The 23,256-nt window shown below is 43.5% G+C and overlaps 1 protein-coding gene across 3 annotated transcripts in view; it reads left to right on the top strand.

Annotated features, from left to right (window-relative positions):
* Window positions 1-23,256, top strand: part of FEZ2 (fasciculation and elongation protein zeta 2) — a 79,482-nt gene that overhangs the window by 55,328 nt on the left and 898 nt on the right. Inside the window, exons 5-9 of one of the 3 annotated variants that reach the window (XM_069769029.1) lie at window positions 6,175-6,443; window positions 8,229-8,309; window positions 11,945-12,020; window positions 15,961-16,026; window positions 21,963-23,256. The exon at window positions 21,963-23,256 is cut by the window's right edge and continues 153 nt beyond it. In XM_069769029.1, coding sequence (XP_069625130.1) covers window positions 6,175-6,443; window positions 8,229-8,309; window positions 11,945-12,020; window positions 15,961-16,026; window positions 21,963-21,973 — 503 coding nt within the window. In that variant the 3' untranslated portion in view covers window positions 21,974-23,256. The remainder of the gene's footprint in view (window positions 1-6,174; window positions 6,444-8,228; window positions 8,310-11,944; window positions 12,021-15,960; window positions 16,027-21,962) is intronic. The other 2 variants (XM_069769028.1, XM_069769030.1) reach the window with 2 other exon arrangements.

Here is a 23,256-nt window from a genome sequence, read left to right on the forward strand (position 1 = left end):
CATACATAGCTGTGCTGTGCCATATACGGTGCTCTGCACCGTTCACTGTGCCCCATAGCTGTGCTGTGCCATATACGGTGCTCTGCACCGTTCACTGTGCCCCATAGCTGTGCTGTGCCATATACGGTGCTCTGCACCGTTCACTGTGCCCCATAGCTGTGCTGTGCCATATACGGTGCTCTGCACCGTTCACTGTGCCCCATAGCTGTGCTGTGCCATATACGGTGCTCTGCACCGTTCACTGTGCCCCATAGCTGTGCTGTGCCATATACGGTGCTCTGCACCGTTCACTGTGCCCCATACATAGCTGTGCTGTGCCATATACGGTGCTCTGCACCGTTCACTGTGCCCCATACATAGCTGTGCTGTGCCATATACGGTGCTCTGCACCGTTCACTGTGCCCCATACATAGCTGTGCTGTGCCATATACGGTGCTCTGCACCGTTCACTGTGCCCCATACATAGCTGTGCTGTGCCATATACGGTGCTCTGCACCGTTCACTGTGCCCCATAGATGTTCCACATAAATTTGTGCCGCCGCTGCCGCAATAAAGAAAAAAAAACACATACTCCCCTCCCTTGATTGCAGCTCCCGGCGTCTCGTTCCGGCGCCTCCATCTTCCCGGCGTCTCTGCTCTGACTGATCAGGCAGAGGGCGCCGCGCACACTATATGCGTCATCGCGCCCTCTGCCTGATCAGTCAGAGAGCAGAGACGCCGGGAAGATGGAGGCGCCGGCCGGGAAGATGGATCGGCGCCCGGCGGCTGGAACGAGGACAGGTGAATATAACATACTCACCTAGTCCTGGCGATCCTCGCGCTGTCCCCTCCTGTCTTCGGTGCCGCAGCTTCTTTCTCTATCAGCGGTCACCGGCACCGCTGATTAGAGAAATGAATAAGCGGCTCCGCCCCTATGGGAGGTGGAGCCGCTTATTCATTTCTGTAATGAGCGGTCCCACGTGACCGCTGAAGAGAGGAAGAAACTGCAGCGCCGAAGCCCGTGGGACGGCAGGGACAGCGCGAGGATCGCTGGGACTAGGTAAGTATACCCCAGCGCCCTCAGCCCCTCACCCGCCGACCCCACCGCTACCGTGACTCGAGTATAAGCCGAGGGGGGCACTTTCAGCCCAAAAATTTGGGCTGAAAATCTCGGCTTATACTCGAGTATATACGGTACATACCTGCCAAAGAGTAGGAACCTGCAGGTCTTCACTAGTCGCTCCATGTAAAAATGTAACATTTGGTTTAGTCATTGTATCATTTATTAGTACTTATTACATAATAGATGCTCTATGTAATTCTTGATCTAACTCCTCCTGTGATTTTTTTTTTTTTTTTGTATATTTTTTTTGGCTGTGAATCAACCGCACAGACCACAGCGTGCACCGCATGATAAGCGCAGATTATCCCAGTGTTCCCCCAACTCCCTCCTGCGGGGTCATGAGAAGAGCAAGAGCCGTCAGAACTCGCAGCACAGAGTGAATAGGCCTCAAATTACCCCCAGAATTTTTTTTTTTGCCCATTTTTCTCATTAGATTATGCATTTTTCATAACTGATATATGAGCAGCTTCCTTTGTCCTGTGCAGTGAATCCTGTTCATTAATATGTAGGTTGGCATGACTGAATATCCAACATGAAAGGAGTCTTCTAATTGCTTTAAGATTATTCACCCCGCAGCTTCTCCGCCCTTGAATGGAAAGTGTCTGGAGATGTGGCCATGTACAGTCCTCCTGCTTCTCCCAGTGAAAGAGAAACAGCCGGACTCGAATAAATGGGGCTTTAAACGCCTCCAACGATCAAACACTAGAAATGGTGGAAGCATGTTGTCAGTATTCGCCAAGTACTGAGAGAGCGGAGAATGCAGATACAGGTGTAAATTGGAGGGATCTACAGTATTGTGTGACATGTTATGTTCATCTATTAGAGGGAATATGTCACCCGATTTCTGCTATGTAATCTGAGACCAGCATGATTTACGGGCTGAGACCCTAATTCCAGTAATGTCACTTACTGGGCTGCTTGCTGTTATTTTGATAATATCACTGTTTTCTCTGCTGTTAGGCTACGTTCACATTAGCGTTTCCCGACGCAGCGTCGGGAAACGCTGCGGCGACGCATGCGTCATGCACCCCTATATTTAACATGGGGAGCGCATGGACATGCTTTGTGCTGCGTTGTGCGACGCATGCGTTTTTTTTTTTTTGCCGTAAGCGTTAGGCGCAGAAAACGCAACAAGTTGCATTTTTTTTTGCGTCCAAATTTCAGCAAAAAAGGACGCATGCTTCGCAAAACGCAGCATTTTTGCGTGCGTTTTGGTGCGTTTTTATTTGCGTTGTGCGTTGCGTCGCCGACGCAGTGGCGCACAACGCAAATGTGAACGTAGCCTTAATCTACCAATTCTCTCCCGTGTCTTATTGTCTGCAGTGCTGATGGTTCGATAACATCACTAAAGCCAGTAACTGAGCGCAGCGTCTGCTCGAGTTGACGTCAGCACTGCAGACAATAAGTGATACCAGGAGCCAGTGGTGGAGATTCTGCACTGGACCGGAGAAGGGCAAGTAAAGCATAGATAGGTAGTTTATCATTAGTTAAAAGCATTCATCCCCTGTAAGACCATATGCACAGCAATCCAGACCAATATCATGTCTGCTGGACCCATACACTGCTGTGTGCATGCCGACTTCTACTGCCCTGTAGTTGGCGCGATCAGTGGGGGTATCAGAAGCAGGGTGGATTTGATTTAAATCTAACTGATTTAAATCACTAATCAGTAAGGCTTGATTTAAATCAGTGATTTAAATCAAAGTTTCTACCTAAACTAGTTCTTGCTACTTTAACATGCAAGTAGATGAAGATTTTTAGAATCACTTTTTATATTACTTTTTTCTCCCCAGTTTAATGGGTTAATCATTCATATTTGGACACCACTGTTCTGTTGTACTTAGGAAGGAGAAAAATAATCCTGACCTTAATAACAATTTAAATAGATTTATTCAACTGAAACAATAACAACATTACAGCATAAGTTATTTGCTTAAACAAACATCCATGTTTGTTAACTAATTTGGCTAAACAAAATATATATATATATTATAAGAAACTTAGACTGTCAGCCCAGCCGACACATGAAAAACTTAAATACTACTGTCCCTGCTGTCCTCTGTAGCTCACTTGTCGTCATCTTCATCATCATCTTCTTTGTTCCTATTCATAATCTGGAAAAGAAAAACAAGCTTTCCTGCTTTATTGGGTCCCAACCGATTTCTCAATTTAGAATGAATGAGTCCAAAGGAAGAGAATATTCTTTCAACGCCTGCAGAAGAAGCTACTGCTGTTAAAAGTGAAATCATTACTTGAACAGTCTCTAAATCCAAGCGCTTAAGTAACTTCCACCAGTTTACTGGTGTGACCTTCCTTAAAATATCTTCAGCAAACATATATTTCTTGAATGGTTCCCCCTTAGCTCTGAAGTTTATTATAGTTGGCATTAAAGATGGATGATTGCTGGATACCCATGCCATAGCTAACTCCTCTTCCTCAGCACTTAGGTTTTGACCCTGATATTGGATATTGACTATGGGCCAAAAAATGAGCTGGAGTCAGTGCCTGTCCCATTCGTTTGTTTACTGCTTGTAATTTAATTCTGTCCATGTGTAGTTCTGTTTTTAAGTGTTCACTCAGTTCCTTCCAAATTTCAACAGCATCCGCAATAAAACAGCTATTTTTCTGTATTTTGTTTAAAGCTTGAGAGATGGGTTTCAGGAAGCTCAGCATATGTTCAACATTTCTCTTAAGCCCAATGTTGAGGATTTTGTCCGTGACGGTGCCATCTATTTTATCTCGATTTTCTTCACAGTGTCATCAGAATAGGCCAGTTTTTGATATACTGCTCAAAACAGTCCACTACAGAGTTCTATCTAACATCTTGTGGGAGCGTTAGCTTGGTTCCACTCATCCTTTTCAGAGCTGCTGCAGCAAAATGATTATTACGGAAGTATTTAGCAATTTCAACAACATTAGCCTTTATTTCTGGAACATTTAAGTCTTTGGCTAAGAGGTTCAGCAAATGAGCACTGCAACCATATGTTATTAGCAGCTTTGTATTCCCTCCCTGCTCTTCTAAATCTCTTCTCATCTTGGATACGTTTGCAGCATTGTCAGTGACCAAACTGCGTACTAGACATTTGAATTTTTGTTCACATGTCGTTATAGCTTTTACTGCCACTTCTTGTAAGTATTCTGCTGTGTGTGCATTTCCTGACGTATCAGTTGTTTGTGCAAGGAAGACTTTACCTTCTTCTGTTGTTATACAAGCACATACAATAGGATCATTGTGGACATTACTCCACCCATCAATACTTAGGTTAACAATTTTACCCTCCAGAGCTGTTGCACATTGCTCCATTTCTCTGTCATACACTTGATCCAGCAGTTTCCCTGCAAAATCAGCTCTGCTGGGTGGACTGTATCCTGGTTTCAGTGACTGAACCATATTAATGAAATGTGTGTTCTCAGTCAGACGGAAAGAAGAGTTCGTTGCATAAATAAACTGGGCAATTTTTTCATCAATCAACTCTTTTTCTAATCTGCTAGTTCTTATCACAAACCTATCTATGGTGGTTCCAGGAGGTAAAGGTTTTTTCTTCCTTTTGGGTGATGGTGATATGTGGCTGTGGGTGTCTGATGATGATGCTGCTGCTAATGAAGCACTATCCTGGATGGATAACTCTGAAACTGTAGAACAGGATGATGGTGATCTTGGAGGTGGATAGTTTCCAGAATCCATGAATTCCCCTAAACAAAAAAAGTCAATGCTGTTATTTTATTGTTTATACAATTTCTGCTTATTGTACACAACACATCACTGCCCCTGCCCCAAAAGGAATATTTGTTTTTCTTCATAACTGTACCAAATGACAGTAACATGCAGTAATAATAAGAAATATATTTTTTCTCACACATGACAGTTCAGTCTTTAGAAATAGGATTCAATAAAAATGTTTACCAACCTGAAGATCCTGCCTGTTCAGAAGTGTTTCTTTGGTCATCTTCATCACCGCACTTCTCATGGTGTTGCCTCATTCGCGCCACCAGGCCTTGCATCTCTTTGTTGCATCGTTTGCATTTTGCACGCATGCCTGCCTTACCGATAGGCGAAGGAGCTTCATTAAAATATTCCCAAACTGGGTCTCTTTTACGGCCTGCTGCCATTATAAGGAAAGAATGTAATAAACCTCAGATCGTACACACAAACAGATCCAGACTTGTCTGTCTGTGGCTATGCTGCAGTATTGTGCTCAAAGTTTCACTTTCATTTTCTTGTCTGCTTGCCCTTCTTCCTCCTCACACTTAGATTCACATTCTTCTTGTGTTGTGCAGATCTATTCCACTCCAAACAATCAGAAACATATTGTCTAACTTCTTGGACTTGGCACTGAAGGGGTTGATTCTGTATTCATAGGTTTGTAGAACAATAGGATTAAGGTCTTTTTCTCAACTCTGTTCATGTTGTAACATTTTTGCCCTGAAGAAGAGGCTGGGACTTCTGCGGAGTCAAATTCAGTTTTGAGAACTGCGTAAGTAAAGCGAGCGTCTGTGATAATATAGGAGAGAAACTGCCCACTAATCCTACAGAAACCTCTGGAAGAGCATGGCATTGTGAATGTTACACATATACAGCCTTTATTCTACTGAGTTAAACAACTCAGCTTTATCTCATGATGGAAGAACCAGGTAAAATATTTTCCTCAAAAAGCAGTTTATTGAAAAAAATCTGATTTAAATAAAAAAAATCCGATTTAAATAAAAAAAAAATCCGATTTAAATAAAAAAAAATTGATTTTTTTTATCCACCCTGATCAGAAGCGATCATTGGGGGTATCCTTCAAGCCCCACACACTGCTGTACAGGACCCCATGGGTGTTACTGTGATTTGTGCATGAGCCATTGGTTTAGTATGAAATCTACCAGATAATGTGATATCAGAGTGTGAATTCCTGGCATTTTACTATAAATGCAGTTTGAGTGGTAGAATAAATTGTAAGGTAAGGCATTGGTTTTATGGAATAGTAATCATTTTCTTAGTCGTAAATCCTGTTCTGAGCGGTTATACATCAGTCTAACGGGAAGTGTTTGCTCTCTGACTGCTGTCTTTTTTTCTCTCTTTTCTACAGAAGTGAAGCAGATGTCCGTGGCAGAGTTAAATGATCTTTTGGAGGAAATTGAGATGGCCATTAAGGATTACTCTGAGGAGCTGGTGCAGCAGCTGGCTTTACGGGATGAGCTGGAGTTTGAGAAAGAAGTGAAGAACAGCTTTATCTCTGTACTCATTGAAGTACAGAACAAACAGAAGGAACACAAGGAGAACGTGAAGAAGAAGCGAAAGCTGAAAAGCAACAGCACACAGAATGGCAAACAGGAGAAGGGTCATCTGCCGGGAACGGTAAGCGTATATATGTCCGCCAGGGTGAAAACACAAGGCATAGGATCAAAATGTCCATTCAAAGCTAAGACTTAAGGGGGTTTTTTTTCTACGTATTTGCCATTCAAGTAGTTTTAGTTCCTTGAGATCCTAAGACCACATTTTCCCTGACTGATCATCCATCTAGTTGACCTCATCACATAAAGGAGTCATATGATGATATTAAACCTCAGCTCTACGCCCAGCCTCGGAAAGTCAGTACACGTTCCCAGGAACAGAATGGAAATGAGGCCTGCCAACTCTGCCTTCATGTAGCGTCAGCCTTTCAGGTTATGAATGTTGGCGCTCACCCTATATGTATTGTTCTAAATGTATTTTATAGAATAGTCAATTATTGTAGTTTGTTATGCTATTATCACCTTAACACCGTATCATGTACATGATTGCGAGGGTTAACGTGGAGGGGAAAGAGTTAAACTCTCTGCACGCAGTTCGTTACAGCTATATTACATAACCAAAATTTGTATCTAATAGCTGCGGGCATAGCTGAGCTCCAATTGCTGCTGTTAATCATTTACATGCTGCAGTCCATCAGTGACAGTGGCGGTACATGGCATCGTTCCTGGCGCTTGTGCACACCTGCTCCCATTTGGCCCTGATGAGTTACCATGGTCGCTGGGGACCTGTCATCTTGGTACTACTGGGAATCCCAGCCAAGATTTCCACCATGTACTGCAATGCCGAAGTATTACCGTATATAGAATAAGCATGTGGACAATCATAGGTTCAAGTACTTTAAGAATATTAAATATATATCTGTTTAAACTCCAGAATTGCAGTTTTCCTGTAACGTCACCCCATCCCAAGAAGAGAAAAATGCAATGAAAATCAATCAAAACGTTGCATGTACCCCAAAGTGGTATCAAAACATTCTTCAAAAACTATCCATGATGCAGCTCCAGAAAATGAAAAATAAAACGGTAAGGTGTCTCGGAAAATGGCACCATAAACCAAAATCAACACACTTAGATTTTTTTAAATTCTAATATAAAAAACAAAAAAAAAACCGTAAGTCTGTTTGGCATCATCGTAATGATACTGACATTGGGAATCATCCTCTCGGGTCATTTTTACACTAAAATGAGTGTTGTTGAAACAAAACCCCCCTCGCAAAAAATGAATGAGAATATTTGGGGAGTGGAATTTTACAGTACATCATATGGTAAAATGAATGATGTAATTAAAACCTACAACTTTTCCCACAAAAAAACAAACTCTTGCTGGCTCTTGTAAGAAGGTAATGCAAAAAAGGAAAAATCGCCCATCCTTAAAGGGATTAAACCGCTCCACTGAGCAATTTCCACCCTTTTCCTACACTCGTGCATGGTTTGACTTTAACTAGATAGATATTCATATAGGCTTAAAGATGTAATTCACCTCGCATGTGAATTTGTCTTTGGGAAATGGACACATCACTTCTGGCTGAGTGATGTCCTGCTGTGAACTGAAATGACCCGAGGCCAAGATAAGAGGACACGGGTAGGAACGGTCCGCGATGCCAGAATCTGTGCAGTCCTAGTTTTAGAAGCCAAAACAGACCACACACAGTTCATTATTAGAGGAGTCCTAATGATAACTAAAATCCATTTTAGGTGGTAACATTGGCCTTTCCTTCCTTGTCCATGATATTCTTGATTTTTGTGTGTACTGGTTGTCTTGTCTAGTCTCGCATTACATCTAACCGCTTACTAACCTCTTCTTTATCTTTCTTCCTTTACTGCTTGCTGTGCTTCTGCGCTCCTTTAGCGTTTCAGTATGGAAGGCTTGTCAAACGTCATACAGAATAGCTTTCGCCAGACGTTTGGGAGTTCGGGTGGAGAAAAACAGGTGCTGGGTTTTTCTTTCTCCTCTCCTCCTATCTTCCCTTTCTCAATAACTTGAATTTCTATGTTATGTGTCAGTGTTCGGTACTCTGCTCCTGGTGATTAGAGGGTTGGACTAGGCATGGGAAAAAGTCCTGCCAGAGTCTGTTTAGGCGTTTGGTCAGTCTGCGTTCAGGCTGTAGGTAAAGGGGTTTTCTTGGGTAATTTTATTTTATTTTTTATTTTTTTAACTTCATCTACTTTAAATTAACACAATAATCCTTACTTACCTGCTGCAGCTTCAGGACTGCTTTTCTGCTGACGCATTTGCAGAGATGATGACCTGACCAAAGGGTGTGACCTCTACAGCTTTTTTTATGAAGACTATTTCACCATGACCACTGAGTCCCGTGATTGACCGGCAATATTTACACAAGGCATGCCTGTTAAAAAAAATTTTTTTTTTTTTTAAAAATCCTGAAAAATCCCTTTTAACATAGATTTCTTCTGCAAGGAACCTTTTCCATAAAGCCTTTTAGTGAGGAGAATAAAATCTTCTAGTATCTTTGAAACAGATGACTGCTGGTCACTCTTGAGTCCAGCAGCGGGGTGTCCTTTTAGACCTTTTTGTGCTGCATTCGCACATCTGTGTGTCACGGTCCAAAGACTCATGGGCTGACCATCATTTTTACGACCCAAACTCAACAGCTTCAAAGGTATATATAAGGTTGTCAATGTTGGAACAGAAGACCTGCAGCTAGCTTCAAAAAGATTGTCCAAAGAGGACAACCCATTTAGAGAGGACCTATCATTTTTGGGAAAATGCCAAACATGACAGATATTAAATTAGAAAACTTTTCTCAAACGCATATAATTGGCAAAAGAGAGTACGGTTTATTTTACTAGAGGAAGCACAAAATCGGCCTCTCTTCTCTGGGAGGAGTGTGGAGCTGATTATATACATCATCTGAATTATAAATGGAGTGTTGGCACCAGATATGGCGGAATTCATAATGAACAAATCAATTTGCCAGGTTCGCTGTCTTGCTTATTTCCTGGCCCATATAATACAGTGAGAGAATCAGTTCACATATTTCCTTCTTTCTCAAGTTCAACAAAGGGGAATCGTGAACTTGGTGAATGATTTCATCAATGCATCCTCTGATATGCTGTGAATTAGCAAAATTTAAATCTTGTAATTTTTTTTTGTTTACCTTCAGCCATGATAATGATTTTTTTCTGTCTACTGATGTATAAGATATCTCTGTATATTGTGCAGCACAAATAGAGGACACAGCTGCTTAAAAAGAGTCCGTCTCCAAGAGGAGGACTTGGCTGCTTCTAAAAGGTTAATCTGCTAGAAGATAAAATAACTGCTTGTAAAGGGTTGCTATATTATGGGGGCTTCAGCTGCTTTCAGAGACAAATTCAGACATCTATGGTATGTGGTCTTGATTCATGGGGAAAGTTTTTGTTATTTTTTTTTTTCCAGTCTGTACGCAAACTGTATTTCAGATATGTGAATGAGACCTAAGGACTCTGACTGCTGTACCCAGAGTCCACAGCAGACACAAAAGAGAAGACTGATGGGCTCTACATATTTAGCTGTTTCTTTATGCCTCTTGCCCCCTCCCCCACCCATTTTTGTATGTAGTACATCATTTCTTTTCTTCCCTTTTTATTACATATGGCCACATGAAAGTAATATAATTTATTTTCACAATCTTTCCTGAAGTTATTTCAAGACTAATTGGAGAGAACACATTCTATGGCTTCACTAGTTAGATTTGTGGGATAAGCATTTCCCAGTACAGTAGGACATCATTAATGCTGATCTGCCAGATCAAGTGCCAATTACCAGGTAGAGATGACCATCTGGTTCCTTCAGTGTTCCCGCTACATTTGTAGGACAAGAGTTGCATGCACCTTTTTTTTTTTTTTCCTCTGCACAACAGGGATGCATGTTTCTTTATTGACTATTTAGACTCCAATCTTCACTTTCTGAGTCTTGATTATAAAAGAAAGATTGTTACATGTTGAGGATATTGCCTCTACTTGTACCCTTAGGCCTGACAAATACAAGTCTGTAGTCTCTCTATGTAACTGCAGACTTGTGAATCCTCTCAGCGCATCACTGCTCCGGTGCCAGGGCAGATGCTTGACCGCAAGGGTGTAATTTGCATACATGTGGTCACATTCCAACTAGACGTGCGAGGCCTTGTTCAATGCAAGTGTATTGAGCGAGGCTGGACATGTCTAGTCATAATGTGACTGGAAGTCTGCAAAGCACATACTAGTAAGTCAAATGACCACCCGTTCCTGACATCTGAGATTCCTCACAACACCCAATGTCCTCTCTGAAGGTTCACCAGTCTGAAGCTACATACACGCCAGATCATTTCAGAGACAAACAGCCCCGGCTGCAATCGGCAGTCCGATTCATGCTACCAGTGGTTTAAGCATGAATCAACAGACAGGTTCCCTTTAGAAATGAATTACAAAAGGAACAGGAGGTAATCTTGTTTTGTTAGTGCCAAGGATCTTCTACATCCGGGAGGCTCCTGCTGCAGCCAGTTGTCTTATAGCTAGACATAGCATTGTGAAGAATAGATGGGGTGACATCGCTACTGGGACACAATTTTCTTAAGGTACCGTCACACTCAGCGACGCTGCAGCGATATAGACAACGAGACGATCGCTACAGCGTCGCTGTTTAGGTCGCTGTAGAGACGTCAAACACAGCAACTCCAGAACGATGCAGGAGCGATCCAGTGACGTAACGGCGACTCACTTATCGTTCTCGTTGGTTGTTAGCTCCATGTAAAACGTTGCTGGCGTCGTTGCTTTTGCTGTCAAACATGACGATACACACCGACCTGACGACGAAATAAAGTTCTGGACTTCTAGCTCCGACCAGCGATATAACAGCGGGATCCAGATCGCTGCTGCGTGTCAAACACAACGAGATCGCTATCCAGGACGCTGCAACGTCACGGATCGTTGTCGTTCTCGTTGCAAAGTTGCTGAGTGTGACGGTACCTTTAGACATTTCTATTTGTGAAGCAGTGTTTTGAGGGTGGAAGGGCTGGTTTGTGCATTTTCTGTGCCTATTGTTACTGTAAAAAGTAAGGTATTTTCATGTGTACTATTTGAAATAACGAAAATAAGAAACTTTGTAATATGTTATATCCGAGAAATCTGCTGCTTTCTCCACCAAGATTGAACTTTCATTCTCCGTTCCCAGGTAAAATCTGTATTCCGGGAAGACAGATTGTTACATTACTGAGATTGGAGATGGCAGGTGCTACTGAATCTTTGTAGAGAGGGCAGAGGCGAAGGATTTGGGAGCTCTGCCTCTACTGTAGCTCCTCTTCCCACCCGCTACATAGAAGATAGCAACTTAATCAGTGACAACTTCCATCTCAGTGATGGAAACATCTGTTTCCACTGAACAAATATTTTACCCATAAATCAATAATTTTGTGTATCAGTCCTAGTGGAAAAGCATATCTCTCTGATAAGACATATTCCTAAGTTACTTCTTTTCATGTATACTATTGATTGATTGAATTAAAACGACTAGTCTGCAAAATGTTTATAAAGTTATGTGACGTGAACTTGCACAATGCTTTTGTAAAAGGTTTTGCTTTCTTTTTACAGTATTTAACGACTGTTATTCCGTATGAAAAGAGAAATGTCCCTCCTTCTGTTGAAGACCTCCAAATTCTAACAAAAAGTAAGTGTGAACCAATGGAATTCCTGTAATGGAACCTCACAAAGTAAAGCTGATATCCTAGTGGTGTATCCGAATGTAGCTAGCTCCTTAAATGGAACCTGTCACCCCAAAAATCGCGGGTGAGGTAAGCCCACCGGCATCATGGGCTTATCTGCAGCCTTCTGTAATGCTGTAGATAAGCCCCCGATATTACCTGAAAAAGGAGAAAAAGACGTTATATTATACTCACCCAGGGGCGGTCCCGCTGCTGGTCCGGTCAAACGGGCGTCTCCGGTCCGCTGCGGCGCCTCCCATCTTCATTACAAGACGTCCTCTTCTGATCTTCAGCTCCGGCGCAGGCGTACTTTGCTCTGCCCTGTTGAGGGCAGACAAAGTACTGCAGTGCGCAGGCGCCGGGCCTCTGACCTTTCCGGCGCCTGCGCACTGCAGTACTATCCTCTGCCCTCAACAGGGCAAAGCAAAGTACGCCTGCGCCGGAGCCGTGGCTGAAGATCAGAAGAGGACGTCTTGGAATGAAGATGGGAGGTGCCGCAGCGGACCAGAGACTCCCATCTGACTTGACCAGCAGCGGGACCGCCCCTGGGTGAGTATAATATAACGTCTTTTTCTCCTTTTTCAGGTAATATCGGGGGCTTATCTACAGCATTACAGAATGCTGCAGATAAGCCCCTGATGCCGGTGGGCTTACCTCACCCGCGATTTTCAGGGTGACAGGTTCCCTTTAAAGTCCCAATTACCGTATATACTAGAGTATATAACTTTGGGGTGAAAATTTCAGCTTATACCCGAGTATATATGATAGATTAGGTCTCTAGGACCCATCTACCTTTTTTATTTTCCACCTAAACCCTCTGATGAAGCTGTATGATGCTTATATATGTAGGACAAATTGTCCAGTTGTGTTACTGTAAATGGAATTTGTGTCTCGGCATTCACAGGGCCATACGTTTGTGCTATAATTCATTTTTTCTTTTTATGCCATGTGCCAAGTTATATTAATTTTTACAGGTCAGCAATTTTAGCAGTGTCGCTTTTTTTTTTTCTTCTAGAAATTGCTGAGCGCTGTACTTGGTTATCTATCTCCATCAGTCCATAGACAATGAATAGAACAGTGGTGTGCGATTCTAATAGTCGCTCCAGTGACTGCATGTCACTGGATCTGTAAGTGTCCCAGCAGAGAGACTGGGAATGGGTGGTCTTCATGACGGGTGATAAGTTGCTAATGATGGACCATGAGGTTTAAAGGGGACCTTTCATGGTTTTTTTTTTTTTCAAGTTGAACAGGACACAGGATGTAGTTGATGCTGCAGGTTGGGGAAAAAAACTGGTTGGTTGTTTTTTATGTTTTGCCTCTCTTTTGCAGAGGAATTATGGCGTATGTCAGTAACCACACACGTCTGCTGTGCTGAGGCAACTTGTAACTGCTCTGCAGTGAGATCATGGGTGTCATTATGTCTCACACAGGAGTAACCTGCCTGTTCGGGACGACTACTGTGTGAGATGTAGTGACAACCCTGATCTCACTGTGGAGCGAGTACAAGTTGTCTTGAGTACAACGTGTATAAGTATGATACTGACACTTCTCCAGACAGGCCGTGTGGGGAAAGGAGCAGTACAGCAGAGGTGACCATGCTAAAAGAGGAAAGCTAATTGAAGGGTTTGCAATCGAACACAGATAAACTTGGCTGCACTTCCCCCTCCCAACCCAGGGACCTTATCTGAAAGGTTTTTGTCATTGTGCTATCTAATCATGCAGGAGCTTAAGGTACCTTCACACTCAGCGACGCTGCAGCGATACCGACAACGATGTCGATCGCTGCAGCGTCGCTGTTTGGTCGCTGGAGAGCTGTCACACAGACAACTCTCCAGCGACCAACGATGCCGAGGTCCCCGGGTAACCAGGGTAAACATCGGGTTACTAAGCGCAGGGCCGCGCTTAGTAACCCGATGTTTACCCTGGTTACCAGCGTAAAAGTAAAAAAAACAAACACTACATACTTACCTACCGCTGTCTGTCCCCGGCGCTCAGCTTCTCTGCACTCCTCCTGTACTGACTGTGAGCACAGCGGCCGGAAAGCAGAGCGGTGACGTCACCGCTCTGCTTTCCGGCTGACTGACACTCACAGCCAGTGCAGGAGGAGTGCAGAGAAGCTGAGCGCCGGGGACAGACAGCGGTAGGTAAGTATGTAGTGTTTGTTTTTTTTACTTTTACGCTGGTAACCAGGGTAAACATCGGGTTACTAAGCGCGGCCCTGCGCTTAGTAACCCGATGTTTACCCTGGTTACCAGTGAAGACATCGCTGGATCGGTGTCACACACACCGATCCAGCGATGTCTGCAGGGAGTCCAGCGACGAAATAAAGTTCTGGACTTTCCTCAGCGACCAACGATCTCCCAGCAGGGGCCTGATCGTTGGTCGCTGTCACACAGAACGATTTCCTTAACGATATCGTTGCTACGTCACAAAAAGCAACGATATCGTTAACGATATCGTTATGTGTGAAGGTACCTTTAGAACAGAGCTTTAGTGTTCTTGTTCACACACTGAGAAACTTGCTCTAAGCTATGATGGGGGCGTAATTTTTTCTGCTGAGTTGCTGCCTGCTTATGATTGGTCAGCATCATAGAGAGGGGAAAAATCACACGCCCCCAGTGAAAACTGTCTAACACCCTCTTACACAAAAGAAGTTTGTATTAGCAATAGTTTGATTGCTAATATCTTCGCAATAGAGAAGAAAAAAAGTTTGTCTGCTCTCCAGGCGCTATTACATGGCATGTCCAGATCCATATTCCTTTTTTTTTTTTTTTTTGCTACATTGTTAATGGACATTTGACACAACTGTACATTTCATGCAGTAAATCTGTTAGTCTATATTGGTGTTTCCCAAACCCCAGTCCGCGCAGCCCCCAACAGATGTCAGGAGTTCCTTAAGGTACCGTCACACTTAGCGACGCTGCAGCGATACCGACAACGATCCGGATCGCTGCAGCGTCGCTGGAGAGCTGTCACACAGACCGCTCTCCAGCGACCAACGATGCCGGTAACCAGGGTAAACATCGGGTAACTAAGCGCAGGGCCGCGCTTAGTAACCCGATGTTTACCCTGGTTACCATCCTAAAAGTAAAAAAAAACCAAACACTACATACTTACCTACAGCCGTCTGTCCTCCAGCGCTGTGCTCTGCACTCCTCCTGTACTGTCTGTGTGAGCACAGTGGCCGGAAAGCAGAGCGGTGACGTCACCGCTCTGCTTTCCGGCTGACCGACGCTCACAGCCAGTACAGGAGGAGAGCAGAGCACAGCGCTGGAGGACAGACGGCTGTAGGTAAGTATGTAGTGTTTGTTTTTTTTTACTTTTAGGATGGTAACCAGGGTAAACATCGGGTTACTAAGCGCGGCCCTGCGCTTAGTTACCCGATGTTTACCCTGGTTACCAGTGAAGACATCGCTGAATCTGTGTCACACACGCCGATTCAGCGATGTCTACGGGGAGTCCAGCGACCAAATAAAGTTCTGGACTTTCTTCCCCGACACCAGCGACAGCACAGCAGGGGCCTGATCGCTGCTGCCTGTCACACTGAACGATATCGCTAGCGAGGACGCTGCAACGTCACGGATCGCTAGCGATATCGTCTAGTGTGACGGTACCTTTAGTATTGCTCGAGTCATTAGAAATTGTCCCCAGGTTCTCTCACCTGTGCAGTACTGAGGAAGTCCCGAAAACATGAGCTGTTGGGAAAGACTGCTCCATAGTAACTAGTTGTTTTTTTTTTGTTGTTGTTGTTTTTTTTTCTTCTTGAGTGGAGATTGATCATTTCAACCTCCGCTGGAGCACTAAGTGTGTATGACTACATGGTATAAAACTACTTACATGGGAATATCTAGAATGGATTTCTTTTTATGGTGGTATAATATTGATTTACATTTTATTTCTTTCCAGTTCTCCACGCAATGAAAGATGACAGCGAGAAAGTACCAACATTGCTAACAGACTACATATTAAAAGGTAATGCCCATTATTGTAATCGCAATGCAAGCAATATAGAATCACATTATCTTAGCAACAGTATAGATAGATGTAAAATGATAAATGACAAGCCAAGCAAAATAGTGTCTGTGTTATAGGTTTAAACTAGAAAAAACCCACAAACCTATGCTGAATAGATGTTAGACTTTGCCTGATGCACATAACAGAATTTGCCAAGGCCAGAATTTGATGTTTGCAGTTGTCCAGTAACAGGGTTGGTGGCGGCAAGGTTTGAGTCACCGCTCATTGTATAGAGCATCGACTGTAAACTGCACCCCCGACACTGACTGACAGCAGGCTAAGCATTATGGCCGGCTGTCAGTCAGTGCCAGGGACGCTGTTAGTTGCCACTCTCTATGTACAGAGCAGTGACTGAAGCTGCGCAGGTGCCACTTCTGACTGGAAACTGAATGCTGCCAGGGGGAATAAAGTTAATTTCCTCCTGGCAGTGGGACTCTCGGTGGTGGAGCTGCATGGTGTCAGAACGCGATTGATCTGTACACAAAGACGTGCTGGAGACAAGCCGGACAGGTGGATCCCTGGGTTCTTCCCGCCCGCTGTTCTGGAGTGACATATTTCTGCCTACATGCACGTACAGGCAGAGACCCATCATTCCATTGTAGTGGGCGAGAAGAAGCCGCCTGGGACCTGCCTGTCTGACTAGTCTCCAGTGCAGCTCGGTCCCGGCTGCTTTTAGAGTATGTTCACAACAAACCTACCTGGTTGAGATCATACAGTCAATGCCTGACATACTGCCCATGGATCTGCACCATGTATCAGCTGTCCGGTTCCCTTTTAAACAGAAGGTATTTTTTTTTCATTATTTTCAATATCATTAGTACATTTTCACAATAATTCTTTAGAATATTTCCAATAAGTAAATGAAATGTATCACAACAGCTTTTCCCATCCTGTCATCTCCCTACTGTTTTGTGACAGTCTGTCTAATTTCCCTGCTCTCATTAAAGGAGAATGCATAATTAAACAAAAGGAAATGTACACCTAAATATGTTAACCCTTGGTTGTGTTTGTTCAGATAAAACAATGTAAAAACCACCTACATCTGAGGACTGGGTTTGGACTATACCTGAGATTTCGATTAGTTGACATTTTTATTGATTATGTTGTACGGACAGACCATGAGCAGTCTTTGTGCCTAGAAAAGTCTCCTGCATTGTCAGGCGGTAGGTTACCAGTCCACCAGATAATATCCTGCGGTCTGGAGCACGGCTGTTTCCGTCAATGCCATGGACTTGCGATGGACCGGCAGGGCCCATGCTGGACTGCTACATCATTCCGACTCCTTCCAAGGTGCAGTCTTGCAGCTAGAAGAATGGGGCCCCCATCAATGAGAATGTTGGGGATCCCAGTGGCGGGACTCCCAGTAGTCAATAGTCTATTACATATTTAGTAGATAGGAGATGCAAACTGGGAATTATTGCATGATTTATTAAGTCTGTGTCCTGTTCTGGCTGATGACCATTGTTTGCTCTGCCTGCTCCCACTCAAACATGTAGAACAGGACAAATTTATTTGCCTGTCCTTGTAATCAAAATGATCCAATCCTTATTGCAAACTGGGTTTATTAGCAACATTTATACTTTCTGCTGTTTGCAACAAAGCAATAAAACAAGAACAATTTAAATGGCCCAATATTAAAAGTGGCATTGTGTTGAATTTGGAGAAACCACTTGATGTGACTACTACATTCTCATCTCTAACTACATTTAGGGGGTGGTCGGGAATTAAGTTATTGTAATCCTAAAGGTCTATTTATTGTCGTAATCTAATCTCTATTCTAATATACCTTAATGTAAAAGTCCTTACTGTTCCCTCACTGCACTAGCTAACTTCTTTCTGTGTGTTTCTTTTTTTTTTTTTTTTAACGAATTCCTCTTTGGCGCTTTGTTTGAGAATCCCAGCATGTACAGGGATTCTCAAACGAGTCGTCATCAAGGGCAGAGGCTGCGGTCATGGCCATAGGCTCAGTAGATTCTTGTTACTGTGCAATATGCAGTGGCAGTGCACTCGCTCCCTGGCTCTGATCAGAAGTAAAGAGCCGTCAAGAGAGTGCACCGTCGGTGCGAATTTTAAGAAGAATATCCAGCATGTAGGAAAAGCAGAGACCAACTCTGCCCCCACAAGTCTGCTCAAATATGCTGACAACTATTAGTAATCTGCAGACGTTTTAAGATTCTGTTCTGTGGAACGATGGGACAAAACTACAACTTTTTTGGCTTATGGATCAGTGGTGTGTCTGGAAGAGAAAAAAATAAAGTATATTTTGAAGAGAACCCCCTGCTTACAGTGAAACATGGCGTTTGCTCAGTGAAGCTCTGTGACTGCTTTGATGCATTTGGTATAGGAATCCCGAACTGTGCGGAGGGCAAGATTGGATTCAATCAAGGATCTGGAAAACCTTTGAGAAAACTTCACTTATTCTGTGAGGAAACCAGACTTGGGGATCATAGCAGTACCTCAAAGTCCATCAAGCCATTGTTTCAGTCCTGAAAGATTCTTGAGTGGCTGTCAGTTGTTTGACTTGAAACCCCTAGAAAATCTTTGGTGGGGTTTGAAGAAGGCAGCTGTAGCATACATTCCTGAGAATATTAGTGAACTGGAAAACATTGTCCATGAGAGATGGACGAAGATGCCTCAGGAAGCTGGTGCATGACTAGCAATGCATCCCATTTGCTGCAGGTCTTAACTGCTAAGGGGGCTCTACTAAGTACTTAATACACTTGTTATGGAGGGCAAAAGAAGAAAGATTAACTTATGCTAATAAACCTAATGTGTGTTTCTTAGATCTTTAATTTGCTGTTATTTTCAGCCTTCTCATCAGATCCTTCTAAGGAAACATTTGCCATCCAGATCATGTGTTGCTGTAGCTTGGATGCATATTTTTATTCCTTCATGACTTTGTATATACTACTATGCTGCTCAAAAAAATAAAGCGAACACTAAAATACCACATCCTAGATATCCCTGGATGAAATATTTCAGTTGCAAATTTTATTCATTACATAGTGGAATGTGTTGAGAACAATAAAACATTAAAAATGATCAATGTAAATCAAAATTAATATCCCATGAAGGCCTGGATTTGGAAGATACTCAAAATCAAAGTGGAAAATCAAATTACAGGCTGATCCAAGTTCAGTGGAAATGCCTCAAGACAAGGAAATGATGTTCAGTAGTGTGTGTTGCCTCCATGTGCCTGTATGACCTCCCAATAGCACCTGGGCATGCTCCTGATGAGGCGGCCGATGGTCTCCTGAGGGATCTCCTCCCAGACCTGGACTAAAACATCCGCCAACTCCTGGACAGTCTGTGGTGCAACGTGACGTTTGTTGATGGTGCAAGACATGATGTCCCAGATGTGTTCAATTGGATTCAGGTCTGGGGAATGGGCGGGCTAGTCCATAGCTTCAATACCTTCATTTAGCAGGAACTGCTGACACACTCCAGTCACATGAGGTCTGGCGCTGTCCTGCATTAGGAGGAACCCAGGGCCAACCGCACCAGCATATGGTCTCACAAGGGGTCTGAGGATCTCATCTCGGTACCTAATGGCAGTCAGTACTCTGGTGAGCACATGGAGGGCTGTGCGGCCCTCCAAAGAAATGCCAACCCACACTAATACTGACCCACTGCCAAACCGGTCATGCTGAAGGATGTTGCAGGCAGCAGATCTCTCTCCACTGCGTCTCCACACTCTCACGTCTGTCACATGTGCTCAGTGTAAACCTGCTTTCATCTGTGATGAGCACAGGGCATAAGTGGCGAATTTGCCAATCCTGGTGTTCTGTGGCAAATGCCAAGTGTCCTGCACGGTGTTGGGCTATGAGCACAACCCCCATCTGTGGACGTCGGGCACTCAGACCATCCTCATGGAGTCTGTTTCTAACCATTTGTGCAGACACATGCACATTTATGGCCTGCTGGAGGTCATTTTGCAGGGCTCTGGCAGTGCTCCTCCTGTTCCTCCTTGCACAAAAGCTGAGGTAGCGGTCCTGCTACTGGGTTGTTGCCCTCCTCTGGCCCCCTCCACATCTCCTGGTGTTCTGGCCTGTATCCTGGTAGCGCCTCCAGCCACTGGACACTACACTGACACACAGCAAGCCTTCTTGCCACAGCTCGCATTGATGTGCCATCCTGGATGAGCTGCACTAGCTGAACCACTTGTTTGGGTTCTAGAGTCCGTCTCATGCTACCACGAGTGTGAAAGCACAACCAACATTCAAAAGTGACCAAAACATCAGCCAGAAAGCATTGGTACCGAGATGTGGTCTGTGGTCCCCACCTGCCGAACCACTCCTTTATTGAGGCTGTCTTGATAATTGCCAATAATTCCTATCTGTTGTCTATTCCATTTGCACAACAGCATGTGAAATTGATTGTCAAACAGTGTTGCTTCCTAAGTGGACAGTTTGATTTCACAGAAGTTTGATTTACTTGGAGTTATATTCTGTTGTTTAAGTGTTCCCTTTATTTTTTTTGAGCAGTGTATTAATGTGACATTCACATGACACCATTCGGCATTTCTCTGTACAAATAACGCTTCAGAGGAATAGTTTGGGTATTGCTTTGTAATAAAAAATGACAATAATTGTCATGTTAAAAGCAATTCACTATCTGACATCGAGGTGACTTCTGATGTTCTGATATCAAATATTTACTAATTGGGATTGGAAAAATCCCAGAACAAAGGCTGCAGTTACATAAATTAGTGCCCATGTAAGAATTTTTGGTTTATAGAAAAAGGATAAGTTTTCTCTGTGCAGCTCTGATTTGGATTGTTCCTAGAAGACATTTCTGTATCTCTCTGGCGTATTGTTAGACTGGAAACACTTGTATTGGGAAATGAAAGATGTAGCACCTGCACCCCTGCATTCCATGTTGTGTGGCATTTCTTGGTTCTCCTTATATTTAGGGACCCTTTCTAAAGAAATGGTGAATTAAATATATTTAGTTTCTTACCCTCTCAATTCACTTTCTATCCAGAATGTGTCATGGCCACATACATTGACCTCCCCTTCTTTGGTCATAAAGAAGAGTAGAGATGGCCCATAGCGCACAATTTTAGACTCTTGAAGTGTATCACTTGTGTTTTCTATAACGTTTACAGATTGTAGGGTGCTTATAAAATGAAACAAGCCATAATTCCAACTGGAATCTTCCCCCTGTGCTAGTGCTGCCTGCATGGCAGTCACCACTGAGCTAGAGGTGGCCACCAGCAGTCGCCTGACCCTGCAGCCTTTCAGTAGTCTCGGTGGGCAGGTCATTGGTGGTTGTGACGTCATGGCTTCCGATCCGGCGGCACAGTCCAGTGGAAAGTATGGCTTATTTGTTTTAGAGGTTCCTCTTCCCTTTTGTAAACTGTACAAAATAAGCAGAGAACTCTTAAGTCTTGCGAGTTCTGTGTGGGACCCCACTCTGTGCCCACCACTTAACAATAAAATCTAAGCTTCAACACTTGATCTAATTTACTGTCATTAGGTCACAAAGTGTGTGATTGTAAAGCAGCTTGTACTGATGAAAGGGGTATTCGGTCTACCCTCATTTCCGCATCAGAGGTAAGCAGGATATCTGCCGGCTCATGTGCATGAGTGGGTTGGTAAGTCGTCCCGATCCTGTGCTAATGAACAGCACCAGTGACTAATACCTGCCACTTGCACATATGAGCCGGGAGATATTTGTAGACGTGACGTCACCGGCCTTGCTTCCTTCCCATGCGGAAACGAGCAGAACCAGATTGCCTTGTGTAATATAGTGATATCTGCATATTTAAAGCTGAAAATGTTAGTATCATCTAGGAGGAATGTCGGACACAAGGTCTTCTATATATGTTTATCGGCTTTCTGTATGTTCTTCTGCTTTGTTTCACCTACCTTCTCTTGTTTTTGTGTTGCTAGCCCTGGTGTAATACTGGAAGGCTATGAGGTTTGTTCAGGTGTGTTCATGAGACTGTGAAGAGCATGTCTTTAACTATTGGTTTATGTTGGATCCAAATCCAACCCCTCGCAGACCGGCAGTGGATCGTTTATAGAGTATATTCACACCGGCAGTCTCATTCATCGGCCACCACTGCAGAGGAAACACCCGTTATAGTTCCACTCCACATGTGCAGCATGTGAATTCCCGCTTTCTTTTTTGGAGTGAGAGATGTTAGCGTAACTCTCAATTTATTTCAATAATCAATAGTACACATAAGATGTAATACCAAGTTTCTTATTTCATTAAAAGAAATCTGCTTCTTTCTCCTCCTGTACCGAGCATTCATTGTCCAAAACTCTCAATTCACTGGTAAAATCTGTATTCCACGAATACCGATTTTCCCATTACGGAGATTAATGACAGTCGGTGCTCATAATGATCTATGGAGAAATGACAGCAGTATGTCTGTGTGCCTCTACCTCCTCCCTCCTCACATCTCCATAGACTTTTATGAGCAACAACTGTCACCTGTCTCAGTAATGGGAAAATCTGTCTTTACTGAATACAGATTTTACCTATGAATTAAGTGAAAGATGAGGTCGCACAGGGATGCCAAATTCAAATACACAAAAGGCCAATACAAAAAAAACTTTGAACAAAGTCGCGGCCCATTCTTGGTGCCACCAAATCCCTTCCCCCCAAACACAGTAAATTCCTTCACAGTACCCTCCACACATACAGTATGATGACCCTGTTGCACCCCCTAGCAAAGTATGGTGGCTTCAGCACACTTACCCCTACTGTGATCCCCACACTGTCGTCCATACAGTATAATGGGCCACCACATAGTACTCCATATAGAATAATGGGCCCCACATAGTCCTCCATAAAGAATAATGCCAGTTATAATCATGCCGATGTCGCAGGCCAGGTTTGGCTCACGGGCCAAGGTTTGACTTGTGACCTAGGATGAGAAAGATGCACAGTTCTGATAGCAAGACATTAACAAGTTGCTTATTTTCATGTGTACTATTGATTTATTAAGTAAAAAAAAAAAAAGACGGTTACTCTAAGTGTCTGTATCCTGAAAATGCATATTACTCAGTTTATCCCATAGTTCCAGAGATGGCAAGTCCTCAGCCCCTGTATGGGCCCTGGGATGGAGATTTTCATTGCTCTGTGAAAATTGATTAGTTGGTAAAATCAGATTAGTGAATGAGATATGTCACTGCCACAAACAATTGCAGACTATTAGGAGAAATTGATGATGCA

Source organism: Ranitomeya imitator, chromosome 5 (assembly GCF_032444005.1).
Source record: "Ranitomeya imitator isolate aRanImi1 chromosome 5, aRanImi1.pri, whole genome shotgun sequence".
NCBI classification, from domain to species: Eukaryota; Metazoa; Chordata; class Amphibia; order Anura; family Dendrobatidae; genus Ranitomeya; species Ranitomeya imitator.